General features: G+C 32.4%; 1 protein-coding gene and 1 long non-coding RNA gene across 2 annotated transcripts in view; one reads left to right on the top strand and one right to left on the bottom strand.

Moving 5' to 3' along the window:
• The window catches only part of epha4l (eph receptor A4, like), a 100,267-nt gene that overhangs the window by 28,102 nt on the left and 57,037 nt on the right, over positions 1-15,128 (bottom strand). Inside the window, exons 5-6 of the mRNA XM_056473947.1 lie at positions 11,684-12,019; positions 887-1,011 (exon numbers count right to left, since the gene is read on the bottom strand). Of these exons, the coding sequence (XP_056329922.1) occupies positions 887-1,011; positions 11,684-12,019 (461 nt within the window). The remainder of the gene's footprint in view (positions 1-886; positions 1,012-11,683; positions 12,020-15,128) is intronic.
• LOC130241965 (uncharacterized) lies at positions 12,783-15,109 on the top strand. Its single transcript, XR_008838927.1, has 4 exons — positions 12,783-12,953; positions 13,360-13,410; positions 14,070-14,121; positions 14,787-15,109. It is a non-coding gene; the product is annotated as an uncharacterized LOC130241965 (long non-coding RNA).

The following is a 15,128-nucleotide window of genomic DNA, read 5'->3' as shown; positions in this document are numbered from 1 at the left end:
AAGGCATCTGCTAAATGTAAATGCAAATATAGATATTATTAAAACTGAGAAATTTGGTGCAAGTGCTGGTCAAGTGGAGATTTATGGCTCAATGCAGGAGAGTAAAACATAAGGGAAAAAAAACAGCCTACAGTTGAAGTCAGAATTATTAGCCCCCTGAATTATTAACCCCCCAGTTTATTTTTTCCCCAATTTCTGTTTAACGGAGAGAAGATTAGAGAATACATTTATAAACATAATAGTTTTATAAACTCATCTCTAATAACTGATTTATTTTATCTTTGCCATGATGACAGTAAATAATATTTGACTAGATATTTTAAGACACTTCTATACAGCTTAAAGTGTCATTTAAAGGCTTAACTAGGTTAATTAGGTTAACTAGGCAGGTTAGGGTAATTAGGCAAGTTATTGTATAACGATGGTTTGTTCTGTAGACTATCGAAAACAAATTAGCTTAAAGGGGCTAATAATTTTGACCTTAAAATGGTTAATAAAAAATGTAAAACTGATTTAATTTTAGCTGAAATAAAACAAATAAGACTTTCTCCAGAAGAAAAAAAATTATCAGACATACTGTGAAAATTTCCTTGCTCTGTTAAACATTATTTGGGAAATATTTAAAAAAGAGAAAAAATTCAAAGGGGGCTAATAAGTCTGACTTCAACTGTATATTGTAATTTTAATAGATTTTATATATTTTTACACATATTTCATAAACTGACCTTGGAAAAAGCCAAAATGCCCAAAATCTTAAATGCACAGGTGCATAAAAACTGCTAAGTATTTTGCTTGCAGTGTCTTGCCTTAAAGTAACAGTGAGCGCAAAATTACAACCCTGTCATCTTTAGCGTGAACTATCCCTTTAAAGTCCCCCATCATTCACCTTCTCGTAGTATTTGACCTCATACTCCAGAATGACGCCGTTGGGTTTTTCAGGCTGATCCCAGAACAGAGTGAGCGTGTGCCGCGTGATGTCCTTACTCTGAACAGACATGACCATAGAGGGAGCTGAAAACACAAAAGCAACAGTTCACATATTAAATAAAAGCTTGGTGTTTACTAAATCTGTACCTAAGTCAGAATTTGCTGACACATCTGTCTTTCTTTTATCACATCACAAACAAACAGAGAGAGAGAGAGGGTAAACCCAGAGGACAAGGAGAGCAGTTTCTCCTTCTAGGACTGTGGATTTGGAGTTAAGACCGCTATTGTCTGCTTGCTTGTTTTTTTTTTCCTCCCTGAAGCTGTTTTTGTTGAGGGTGAGAAAGTCAAACAGACAGAATCAGACACAACAAAGCTGTGACACATCACACAAAAAGGGGAAAAGAACACAGCAAAAGAAAAGTGAAAACACATCTGAGGGATGCAAAAGGAGAGGAAAACATTTCCATGTATTAGCTTCTCCTAATAAACAGAACATTTCTAGATGTGAAAACCACAGGAAGCTCAATTATTTCCACTGAATTCAGTCTTTTGCTGAAGTTGCTGGCTGCTTTTCGATCACCCTGTATTCATTTAAAGTATTGCAAGAGAAACGAGTGATGAGATGCCAAATTTCTAATATAAAATCCCTTACTTTTCCAAAAACTTCTTGAGGTGGTTTTGGACTTGTGCGAAAGTGTTAATACGAATAATAGGAAAACTAAATTTGACTGAAATATAAAATAAATTACAGATTAGATTAAAAAATAATCATAAAAATGGCACAAAAAAAACTGCAAATAAAAATATAAATAGAGAATAAATATAATAATGAGATTTAAAAACAAATAAAAGGATAAATACAGAATAAACACAATTAAGAGATATAAAATTACAGATTAGATTAAAAAATAATGATAAAATGGCAAAAAAAACTGCAAATAAAAATATAAATACAGAATAAATATAATAATGAGATTTAACAACAAACAAAAGGATAAATACAGCAAATAAACACAATTAAGAGATATAAAATTACAGATTAGATTAAAAAATAATCATAAAAATGGCCAAAAGAAAAACTGCAAATAAAAAGATAAATAGAGAATAAATATAATAATGAGATTTAAAAACAAACAAAATTATAAATACAGAATAAACACAATTAAGAGATATAAAATTACAGATTAGATTAAAAAATAATGATAAAAATGGCAAAAAAAACTGCAAATAAAAAGATAAATACAGAATAAATATAATAATGAGATTTAAAAACAAACAAAAGGATAAATACAGCAAATAAACACAATTAAGAGATATAAAATTACAGATTAGATTAAAAAATTATCATAAAAATGGCAAAAAAAACTGCAAATAAAAATATAAATACAGAATAAATATAATAATGAGATTTAAAAACAAACAAAAGGATAAATACAGCAAATAAACACAATTAAGAGATATAAAATTACAGATTAGATTAAAAAATAATCATAAAAATGGCCAAAAGAAAAACTGCAAATAAAAAGATAAATAGAGAATAAATATAATAATGAGATTTAAAAACAAACAAAATTATAAATACAGAATAAACACAATTAAGAGATATAAAATTACAGATTAGATTAAAAAATAATGATAAAAATGGCAAAAAAAACTGCAAATAAAAAGATAAATACAGAATAAATATAATAATGAGATTTAAAAACAAACAAAAGGATAAATACAGCAAATAAACACAATTAAGAGATATAAAATTACAGATTAGATTAAAAAATAATCATTAAAAATGGCAAAAAAAAACTGCAAATAATAAGATAAATAGAGAATAAATATAATAATGAGATTTAAAAACAAACAAAAGGATGAATACAGAATAAACACAATTAAGAGATATAAAAGTACAGATTAGATAAAAAAAATAATCATAAAAATGGCAAAAAACTGCAAATAAAAAGATAAATTCAGAATAAACACAATTAAGAGATATAAAATTACAGATTAGATAAAAAATAAACATAAAAATGGCAAAAAAACTGCAAATAAAAATATAAATACAGAATAAATATAATAATGCGATTTAAAAACAAACAAAAGGATAAATACAGAGTAAACACAATTAAGAGATATAAAAGTACAGATTAGATTAAAAAATAATCATTAAAAATGGCAAAAAAAAACTGCAAATAAAAACGATAAATACCGAATAAATATAATAATGAGATTTAAAAACAAACAAAAGGATAAATACAGAATAAACACAATTAAGAGATATAAAATTACAGATTAGATTAAAAAATAAACATAAAAATGGCAAAAAACTGCAAATAAAAATATAAATACAGAATGAATATAATAATGAGATTTAAAAACAAACAAAAGGATAAATACAGAATAAACACAATTAAGAGAGATAAAATTACAGATTAGATTAAAAAATAATCATAAAAATGGCAAAAAACTGCAAATAAAAATATAAATAGAGAATAAATATAATAATGAGATGTAAAAACAAACACAAGGACAAATACAGAGTAAACACAATTAAAGAGATATACAATTTTTATCTAAATTATCATGAAATGAATTATTTTCTGAATAATAATTTAGATCCTTTCATTATTTTTTCCACAAGAAACTTCCTCTAAACAATGCTAGGTTGTTTTAATAAAACATTGGGTGCATTTAAAATGTAATTAAAATTTAATTTAAACAATTACCTAACATCGTTTTTTCCCCCAAATTTTTAACCCATCATTTGGGTTAAAACACATTATGCCTTTAAAATTTACAAGCAGATGATTATCTTTCTTTGATCAAAAACGGACGACTAAAACCCCTGCTCTAATTCATAAACATGCTATACATTTAATTTCAATTAACAATAGATCACTAAAACACAGAGTTCAGATGCTAAAATTGTCTTCTAGAATGAGCATTTTTCTCAGCCTCCTATATTTTTGTTCAGTTTTCTCACATTAAAGGCAATGAAAAGAACCAATTAATCACCATTAAAATACAATGACTAGACCAAACACAAGAAACTAAGAAAAAATGCTTATTTTAGAAGAAATTTTTAAACAGCACTTTAAAATAGCAGGCTTTTGTACCAGAACTCTTCATAAACACAATTTTCTCTTAACCCATCCTAAATGCTAAAGCTAGAGTTTCCTGCATTCGTGTGTATACAGTTGAAGTCAGCATTATTAACCCTCCTGAATTATTAGCCCTTCAGTATATTTTTTCCTAAATTTCTGTTTAACAAAAATAAATTTATTTTCAGCACATTTCTAAACATAATAATTTTAATAACTCATTTCTAGTAACTGATTTCTTTGATCTTTGTCAAGATGACAGTACATAATATTTTACTAGATATTTTTCAGGCTTTATTTTAATGATCTAGGTGCAAAGTATAAAGCGCATGGCGCAAAAGCATTAATGGCATGTCTGAATCCACTTTTGCTATTTTAAGGATGAAAAAATACGTTCTGCGCCATGGCGCATGGTCTAACAGGGTTGAGCTTATTCTCTTAATGAGTTATGGGTATGTGTTTTGAAAATAAACTAATCAGAGTCTCATTTCCCATTCCTTTTAAGAGTCAGTTGCGTTGCGACATGGCCCATTTGCTATTTACATGGCGGACAATGTAAGTGGAAAACTGACCGCTTCGTTAGCGAGAAAACAGTTAAACAGAGCACCTGCAGTGCGAGGATAAAGAACGAGCCTCCTCCAATCGGCCTCTTTACTTTCTCTTTCCCTCTTTCGTGGATAAGGAAACCGTGTTTTAAGCACTCCACTGAAGACATCCATTAGCCTACATTTTTACATTTTTTTGTTAAGCACAAAGATTTGTTTCAAAACTATTTCTAAATTCAGTTCTAATTTCCAGCAAATAAATAAATGAACAATAATAACCAAGTGTGTAACCAAGAGTTATATCCAAACACATGTCCAAAACCTGACAGGTGGACAAATCTAAGCTTGTTTTTAATAAAAACAAATATAAATATGCATTTAATAAATACTACTCTTACTACTACTACTACTACTACTACTACTACTACTAATATTAATAATAATAATAACTACATTATACAAAAGCAAGTTGTCATGAACAAACTAAAAAAAGTTTTTATATTTATGTAGAAAGTAATAATTTTTGCAATATTTAAATCCTCTAATTCTTTTTTATTTGTAAAGATATTTGCGTATTGCTGTACATCCTGTGTGTATTAAGCAATGTGTAAGCATTAAGACGCACAACTAACGCACTCTGTGCTGGACTTTAGACCTGCTCTCAGCTGGTCTATTGCACAGTCTATTTTAGTTCCTCAAAATAGCAACACACCAACAATGCGCCTTAACACACCTCTTTTCTAGACCGGAACACCCATGAGCACACAAAGTGGCGCGAATGAATTTGCTATTTAAACAGCGTGGCGCAAAACAGGAAAATTAGGATTACGCTGGTCTGAAAATACCAACACGTCGTGGCAAACACGTCTTACGTCTTACTGTGCCAGGTGTATAACGAAAGGGCCCTTAAAGGCGTAATTAGGTTAATTAGGCAAGTAAGGGCAATTAGGTAAATCACTGAATAATGATGGTTTGTTCTGTAGACAATCAAAAAATAATATTGGTAATAATATTGACCTTAAATGTTTTTCAAAAATTAAAAACTGCTTTTATTCTAGCCAAAATATAACAAATAAAACTCTCCAGGCGAGAAAATATTATAGAAAATACTGTGAAAAATTCCTGAATCTGTTAAACATCCTTTCGAAAATATTTGAAAAAGAATACAAGAGGGTGAATAATTTCAACTTCAGCTGTATGTGTGTGTGTGTGTGTGTGTGTGTGTGTGTGTGTGTGTGTGTGTGTGTGTGTGTGTGTGTGTGTTTAACTTAAAAAGTCATCTCCAGTTTTCACAGCAGCAGTTCACCGGCGGCCCTCACAGATCCGTCTTCCTCTGCCAGACCCCTCAGACTAAACGTGATTTAGGGCCGTCCCCCAGGGGCCCAAGAGACGACCCCCTCCAGCCCAAAACACAGGGGTCACGGGCCCCTTCACCCAGCTAACACACTCATCTCTAACACACATCCATCACGCCGTCTGCTCTGACAGATATGGGCTGTAATGGAGGTTTGGGTATGTGTGTGTCTGCCGGAGATTACATAAAAGGAAAGATGAGAATCTGCGCTCATTTATCACAAAACTGATTAAGGGCCATCGTATTATGTGGTTCATTTGGTAACGCCTTTAGTGCATGCTGGGATATCTTTTTGTGCCACTGCTGTGAAATGTCTCTGTGTGAAAACTGCCAAGAAGTACTGTTTTTAAGGGTTATTTTAATGTCAATGAATATGCAGATTTGAGTGAATATGCCAAATTTATTAAAATGGACAGATCTGACACTAAAATCAAATTGGATGTGCAAAATAAAATAAAAAGGTTTGCTTTTACTTTAATATAATAAAATATTTGTAATTGTAATAATATATATTGGTTCTGAAAATGCATTCAAAACTAATACACATACACAGGCACACAAACAATAAAAATTGTATAATTTGATTGGATGTGTAAAATAAAATAAATAAATAAAATGAATTAATTAAGAAAAATGTTTACTTTCACCTTTTTTAATACATTAAATAAAATATTTGTAATTGTAATAATATACAGTAAAAATTGCATAATCCAATTGAACGTGTTAAAATAAAATAAAAAAATAAATAAAATAAAATGTTTGCTTTTACTTATTTTAATATACTAAAAAAAAAATTGTAATTGTAATAATATATTAATTTCATTTTGATTTTGAAAATGCATTCCAAACTAACACGCACGCACGCATGCACACACACAAATAAAATAAAAAATTAATGAAATAAAATAAAAAAATAAAAAATTATTAAATAATTAATAAAATAAAATATTTGCTTTTGTTTTTTGTAATCTATTAATTAGAACATAACATTTTAATAATATTTTAATGCGATTGTGATTTCAAAAAAGCATTCTAAACAAATCAAACACATAAACAGTATTCAAAATCTATTAAATGGACACATCTGCCTCTGCAATCCAATTGGATGTGTTAAAATAAAATAAAATAAAATAAAATAAAATAAAATAAAATAAAATAAAATAAAATAAAATAAAATAAAATAATAAACTTAATGTTTGCGTTTACTTTTTTTAATATATTAAAATCAAATATTTGTAATTGTAATAATATATTAATGCAATTTTGATTTTGAAAATGCATTCCAAACTAATACACATACACAGGCACACAAACAATAAAAATTGTATAATTTGATTGGATGTGATAAAATAAAATAAAATAAAATAAAATAAAATAAAATAAAATAAAATAAAATAAAATAAAATAAAATAAAATAAAATAAAATAAAATAAAATAAAATAAAATAAAATAAAATAAAATAAAGCAATTAAAACTCTGAACCAAAGAATAAAGCTTTTTAAAACTATTTTTACATATTAAATAAAATATTTGTAGCCGTAATCATATATTAATGCAATTTTATTTCAAAAATGCATTCCAAACAAATATATAAACACGGTAAAATTACAGTAAATTGTATAACTAATAAGTCATGACAACATGCTTTTATGATTATACTTAATCATTTTTCAACTTGATCAAAAATAATTAAAAGTTTTATAAGATTTAACTTGATCTCTCAACTCAGTTTAATGTAAATCAAGTTTAAAAGTCTTGTAAATTACAAAAAAGTGCTTATTTTAGAAGTTCGGGTTTTTAATCTGAACTCTTCATACACACAATTTTCCCTTATAATCATGCACACATTTATCATTGACCTCTCTTTACCTATCCTAAATGCTAAAGCTAGAGTTTCCTGCTTTATTTGGTGGATATACAGTATGCCTTTTAAATTTTAGGAACAAGCAGATGATTATATTTCATGGATAAAACACTGATGACTAAAAACTCCTGCTATTTCACATTTAGGATGGCTAAAGAGAGTGATTTCAGTTATTTCACATTAAATGCAATGAAAAGGCAACTTATAATTTGACAACTTAAAAACTTAAGGCCTTTTTAGCAGCGTCTTTATCGTTAAAACAACCATAATATTCTTTGAATAAGTTTTAATTTCAACAAAGTCTGAGAAATGTAAAAAAAAAACATCCAACAGGCTAGTGATGCATGACTTTAGTGCTCAAATACACATTTCACCAATTAAATATTAATATTTTAGTTTTCTTTATATTGATTCAATGCAAAAATCTCAAGAGTAGATCAAAATAAATGCAAAACATGTTGGTTTCTTATTATATGCCAACATTTTTTGATGCCAAAGCTTAATAAATGCAGCATGCTATATTAATATGACCCCAGTTAAGGAGGTTTTATACACTAGTGTTTCCCTTTCCCTTCTGAAAGCTCTTTATCTGGCTCACCATATTTACTCTGACAGCATATATTGTGTTTTATCCATGAGTACTAACCATTATATCAGTAGCATCTTGATAATTATTCTAAATATACACACACACACACACACAAATCACCCCCCAGCACACGTCCAAGTAGGACACAAGTATTCAAGTCCTCTGTTCTACATCCAAAGGCACGTCAATGCATGACAAAACCCCACCCTGCCCACTACGCCCTACACCCTACACCCTAAACTCCACACTGCCGTCCCGCAGGCTGATTTACAGGCTTGAGCTGTCAGGGAAATTTCCGGATCTCCTGCGAACGCTCTATTCTGATGGAAACCCAAGACGGCATCAAGAGCACAGGCCGCAGATCACACGTCAGCAATTACACACACACACCGACAGGAATTAAAATAGAGTGTATTTGACGCTCTACATGTGTGTGTGTGTGTGTGTGCATGTGTGTGTAATGGAGCAGAAAGGTCACACAGAAGTTCCCTGTAGGTGTTTAGGTGAGTGAAATGTAACCTCATGACATGCTTTAACCCAAGATTAGGTGAGAAATTCATGTATGATACTGTGCAAAAGTTTTGAATAATTCTGCTTTTTCCGATGTACAGTGGGTGCCAGTTCAATATGACCACTGCCGCCACATGTGATGCCGCCGCAGGACAAATAGATTAGGAAAATGTGTTTAGGTGTAACAGCGGTGTGCGACAATGCCACCAGGCATAGGCGGAGGGTGAACAAACTCCAGGGTAAGGCTAATATATGCGCTGCCCTTTAATGCATTTAAAAAGACTTGCGACCGACCAAGAAGAGGTTTTAACAAAAGCACCGCCTATATCAACAAACGTCTATTATATTCAACATGCTTATTAAATTATTTTATTAAACTTATCCACTGATCTACCTGTCAAAAGTTTGGGGTCAGTTTATTTTTTTATTATTATTATTACTTTTATTTAAAAATCTAATTAAAATTATTCTGTTCATCAAGACAACATTTATTAAATATTTAAAAATTGTTAAATACTTATTTATTAAATATTTATTTATTACTTACTGTGTGCGGTTTCAAATTAAATTATTACTACTGGTTGCTTTTATTACTATTACCAGTAATAACTTTATTACTCTTAATAAAAGCGATTTCTGAAGGATCGTGTGACTCTGAAGACGGAAGTAAATTATCTGAAAATTCATCATCGCGGACGCAGCCCTCACTATTCTGCCACCCTAGGCGGCCGCCTAGGTCGCCTCTGGACGCGCTGGCCCAGAAAATATGAAATTAATATTTTTTTCACGAGGCCAATTGAAAACCGAACTTGTAATTCAGCAATAAATATTTGACCTTTAAAATATAAAACTCCAAGCCATTGCCTAAACAAGATTACTACACTATAGGCCTGACTACGTTACAAGGAAACTACCAATTTAATGCTGAAAACAAATTAAACCAGAATAATATTTTATTATACCTCTCTCGTAATACTCATTTGTCGTTTTATTACTTATATCCTTGACCAGCAAAACAAAATAGTCCACTGGCCAGCACTTTTGGTTTGGTTTTCAGAGCTGTTGTGAACTCCAGTAATAAACAGCGCTCATCAGTGCAACGTGCAGGGTTGGACAGTTTCATTTTTGTGTGAAGGGGGACTTTAAATTTGATTGACAAACTTACAACAGCTAAAGTGTTGTGTCAATCATCAACATTAAATTACATTCATATTACGCCTTACACCTGTTACATGTTTTCAATGCATTTTTCTTTGCTGCTATCTCCGTGGTCTCTGGCCAGGGGGAGGCTAAGCCTTCCCCAGCCTTCCACAAGCTTCGCCTATGCCACCAGGGGGCGCATACACAGGGACGAGATGCAAATGAACAGAAATATACCGTAGCTGTGAACACCCTGACCCTGTTACTTGTAAATAAAGATGAAATAATGAAACAAAGCATTTTAATTCCTTCATAAATGATAAAAAACTTATTAGCAAGCTTTCTTATCAGTGACTACGTCTACTTGGACATCAGCATACAAATTATTTCCCTTAATCTGAATAAGACAGTGATATGATTAAGGCGTTAACATGAGTTGAATGTTGAATGTTACATTCATGATCCTGTTTTACATGTTATAGCACATAATTCGATTAACGCCATCGCTATCTACATTTCATCCAGAGTTTCATGTAATTTCGGGTGTTTCATTTTTAATATTTCGACTTTAACTGCAGTTCGGTAGTTTCACTTTCATTCAGGAACCTTTCATGCATGCCCCCTGTGACAAATGAGATGAGAGTACGAACTGCTGGAAGAGTGTTGTTTTAATGGAAATTGATATCGCAAATATCAATTATTATTATCAATATTAGAAAAAACCTTCCGCATTTCTTGATGCAGGTGTCTGTGGTCTGCACTGACTCGGTAGGTGCAGAGAATAGTGTCAAACAGCCGTGTGTGAATGGACTATCCTGACGCAAAATGCGGCTAAAATCCTACACGACAGTAATAGTTTGATTGTGGTGTTTACATGTCTCTACTGCACTTCAATAATGTGACTAAATCGGCATACTCCACATGTCTTAATTCGATTTCTATTTAGTTCGATTATGATCTTAATCAGATTAAATTAATCAAAAATCTCTGTTTACATTGTAGACTCTTAATCAGAGTATTGTCTTACCTAATACCTAATAAATACCTAAATAATTAAAACACAAATAAAACACTAAAATCTGCGATGAACCATTGTGGAGTTATTTTTGATCTCTTTTTAGCGCCACAATCAGGCCAATCTGGCTAATCCTTTGTGACATTATAGACGAGGTGAAAACTAAAATTCCATCTCAATTTCAAGTGTCTATGACTTCAGATTTAGTCTGTTTGATCACTTTCAAGGCAGAACGATCTTTGAAAATCCTAACAATTACTGTGTGATCAGGTTTCAGCGCTGCATGCTTGACCCCCTAATTAAATTTACTCTAAACTTTCCGCCTGACAGTGTGTGTGTGTGTGTCACAAGCGAACATAATGCTTGATGAAACTTGAGCATGTTTAAACACTCATCGGGGCCTAACTCTTGTGAAGAAAATAATACCTTTAAACTGGAAAACTTCCGATCCTCCATGTTTCAAAGCGAGGATGGCTGAATTGTTGACAAATTATTTAGCTCGAGTTGATACTCTCCTTGGAACCAAAATCTCAACACCAATTTCAAACTGTCTGGCAACCTTTTCTGGATTTCCTCATAACTGATTAGTGCTTTGCGAACGATTTATTGTAAAAAAAAATAAATAAATAAAATAAAAAGACACTCACCGGCCTGGTTGGTGGTGAGAGTGACAGACACAGACTGCTCTGGGCTGGGGTTGTGTTTGGACACCCCGTTGATGGCCCAGATCTGGAAGGTGTAGTTGGTGTGGGCCTGCAGCTGGTGAACGGACACCCGCGTGGAGCGCAGACTGAGGCGCTGCGGAGAGTATCGCACGTCGTCTCCGCACGGCGTGCATCTCTGCGTGTCCCGCACACACTGCTTACACACCACATTATAGGTGAGATCCTGACGGCCGCCAGAGGACAGAGGAGGACTCCAGTCCAACAACACTGATGTCTCGTTCACATTCGAGATCAGATTGTGTGGAGCAGATGGAGGACCTGTGATCAACAGAAATTTTCCAATGGTAAGTATTACCGTTTGACATGGTCAATATCATTAAAACCATGATTTTAAAGAAGATATTTTGAAAAATGTTAGACACTAGATGCCATTGATTTCCATGATTTTACCATACCATGTATTTCAAATAGCCACACTCTAAAAAACGTTGGGTTATTTATTTAACCCAATGGTTGAGTTAAAAATATTTGGTGCTTTGTTGGGTTATTTTGAACCTTTTATTGGGTTATTTATTTTATAACTCAACCAGTTGGGTTACAATTTTTGAATTTCAACAGTCAACTGATTGAACTGACACAGAACCGCTGTATTAATATGCGTACGTGATGTTGCTCTTGCGTTATAAAGCTTATGCAAGCTCTAATGCAGTAATGTTGTTATTATTTCAATCAAATTGCCTCTTCGTGTCGTGTTTTATATCTGTTTCACCTGGACTCTTAATTATTGATGATACAAACGTGAGCGCTTAATAGCCGATCTATATGCAGATAAAAACGCTTTCTCTATCTCCGTGGTTATCTCTACAGTTGTTTTGGAGGAAATGATACACGTATTTGAGATATTCCGCCGTTAATATCGTCTTTAGGACCCAGCAGAGACATCAAACAGGAGTCGCGTCCAGTCTTGTTGAAGGTATGTTATGTTGTCTTAAAAAACACTGTCCTTTCGCTAGGAACATATATTGTAACAACTAAATGCTAATATAGACACATTTATGTGCTACATTTTGTTCAGGAAGTTGCTACTTTTCCCAAGAAGTACGGAATCCGAGAAATATATTACTATTGGTTATTATTCGCCTCTAGAGGGCGCTGAATGGACCGCAACGTGAGAGAGTTACCCTGGACAAGAGCAGAGCAGAAGCTTGCTACATCATCTTTTACCAGAAGAGGATTCATTATCCATTTCAAGGTACTTGATTGTTATCTATTGAAAGGTAAATGTTATTATTACTGTTTGTGTGTACTATATTGAAGGCCCTGAAAATGGCATTTTCCCTACATCTTATACTAACCTACAGGGATGAAACCACACCATGATAATGTTAGATGCTAATATAAATGTTTAATCGGTTATATTTGCTGTATGGCATTTATAAGCTTAAAAAAATTCTATACATAAGAATTGTAACATCTGCTAGCTTTGTATAATAATAGTAGTAATATATGCTAATAAACAATATTGCAAAACCCTTAAACATACATTGTCCTTGCCCAGTTTTCAATTCAGGTGATGCTGTGACCACTCAACTGATGAATGTTGCCTGTCAGCTCATGTTAATTTATGGATTATTTTATTTTTTGTTTGTTCATTGTAGGTTGTTCTGGAAAGAGCGAGCTTTGGACCTCCTTGATAATCTTGTTGAGAGGTGAGAAAACAACAGCTCTGTATTTTGTAATATTTACATGATGTAAAAATGCACCGATACACACACTTAAGCAGTATCATATACTGTAAAGGTGTCTTTACATCACGATATGTCTTAAAATCAAATTATACATTTGTAATTCTTCTGTAAATGCATTTGTACTTCTCTGAACAGCACTGGTAGTGTATAAAGACACAAATGTCTCTTTCAGAAGTGTTTCTGTACCTTTTTTGAGTGTGAATTTGGTATTAGACTCTGCTTCAGGCATGAGGCCACAGGTAATTACAGATGACTGATATAGAGTCTAAGCACAGTTCAGACATTTCAGAACTCTACTCCTGGAACATTTGACCAAATAAATTGAGATATTACAGACATTAACCTATTTATATTAATTATTGGGTTATGACAATTTACAGACAGGTTGCAGTTATTTCAGTAGAAATCTGTGATCAAGAGTTTGACTCTTTTGGAAGTTTCTGATCATGGGAATTAAGCACACTGATGAACATCAGTGCACAATTAACCATGTAAAATGGACATTATTTGCCCACCAAATTTGCAAATGTGATGCACCTTAACAACTCCCATAAAAGACTAATCCTGCAGTTAAAAGTGTGCATTTTCATAGTTTTTTTTTTCCTCTTTATCTGTTTAAGGTACCCCTGGAGATGACCACTTCCAGTTATCTTTTCTCCATTGCTAAACTGGGTAAATACATGATTTTTGTTGTTATTTGGTCCGGCGTACATGTGCAAATTTAACATTTCTGTTTTAAGGTTGGAGCGAACATCATTTGGTATATGGAATTGTAGGTAACTAAACCATTCTTGGTGTGAAATTCCATAGCATTTTTTTCAGTCAGTGGGGACGATCAAGTTTTTGATTTGCTTTGTCTTTTAAGTTATCATTTATGGTCAGCAAAAAAAAATAATAAATCTACAGCTTGAGGGTGAGTAAATGATGAATACACCCTCATTCAGCAGCAGAGGCGAATCCATGTCCTGGAGCTGGGTCAGTTGGCATTGCTGTGTGAAGAATGTCCCTCACTGTCCAAACGCATGCAGTATAGGTACATTTAATAAACTAAATTGGCCGTAGTGTATGGATGTTTCACTGATTTTTAGGTGTATTCATCATTTACTCACCCTCAAGTTGTTGTTTTTTTTTTTTTTTTTTTTGCTGACCACAAATGATAACTTTTAAAAGACAAAGCAAATCAAGATCCTCTCGTATTGCAAAAAAAAAAAAAAGAGATTTCATCTGGTGAGAATCCTGCAAACCAGCTCTGTTTTAATCCCAATTTGTAGCATTTCTCCTTTGATATGAGGGGCTTGTTTTGAGTTTAATTGTGTATTTTCTGTTTTAATATAAAGACAGCCTTGGAGATCCAGCTTTGGAGATGGTGCTTTAACAAGTCAGCCAGCTATCCTTTCTCCACTGCCATACAGATTGTGCAGCAAGATGGTTCGGCCCTCATACCAGGAGGCAAAACAAGAATTTGTTTATTTGCGACTTCTAGGTGCATTATTTATGACAACAAACTTTGGACATTATTTAAGTTGTGTGTATACTTGTATTTCGGTCAGTACTTAGAGGAGGAGGAGCAACAGAGACAGAACCCTCTTGTCCTGCTGCTTGGGGATGAACTAAACTGCTCTCAGTCGTTTGTTATTGTGAATGAAGTGGCACTAAATTCATGGATTTAAATAAAGCTT

This window comes from Danio aesculapii, chromosome 15, assembly GCF_903798145.1.
Source record: "Danio aesculapii chromosome 15, fDanAes4.1, whole genome shotgun sequence".
NCBI lineage: Eukaryota > Metazoa > Chordata > Actinopteri > Cypriniformes > Danionidae > Danio > Danio aesculapii.
Note: the sequence above shows the minus strand (reverse complement) of the source record. Positions and strands in the feature narration are given on the sequence as shown.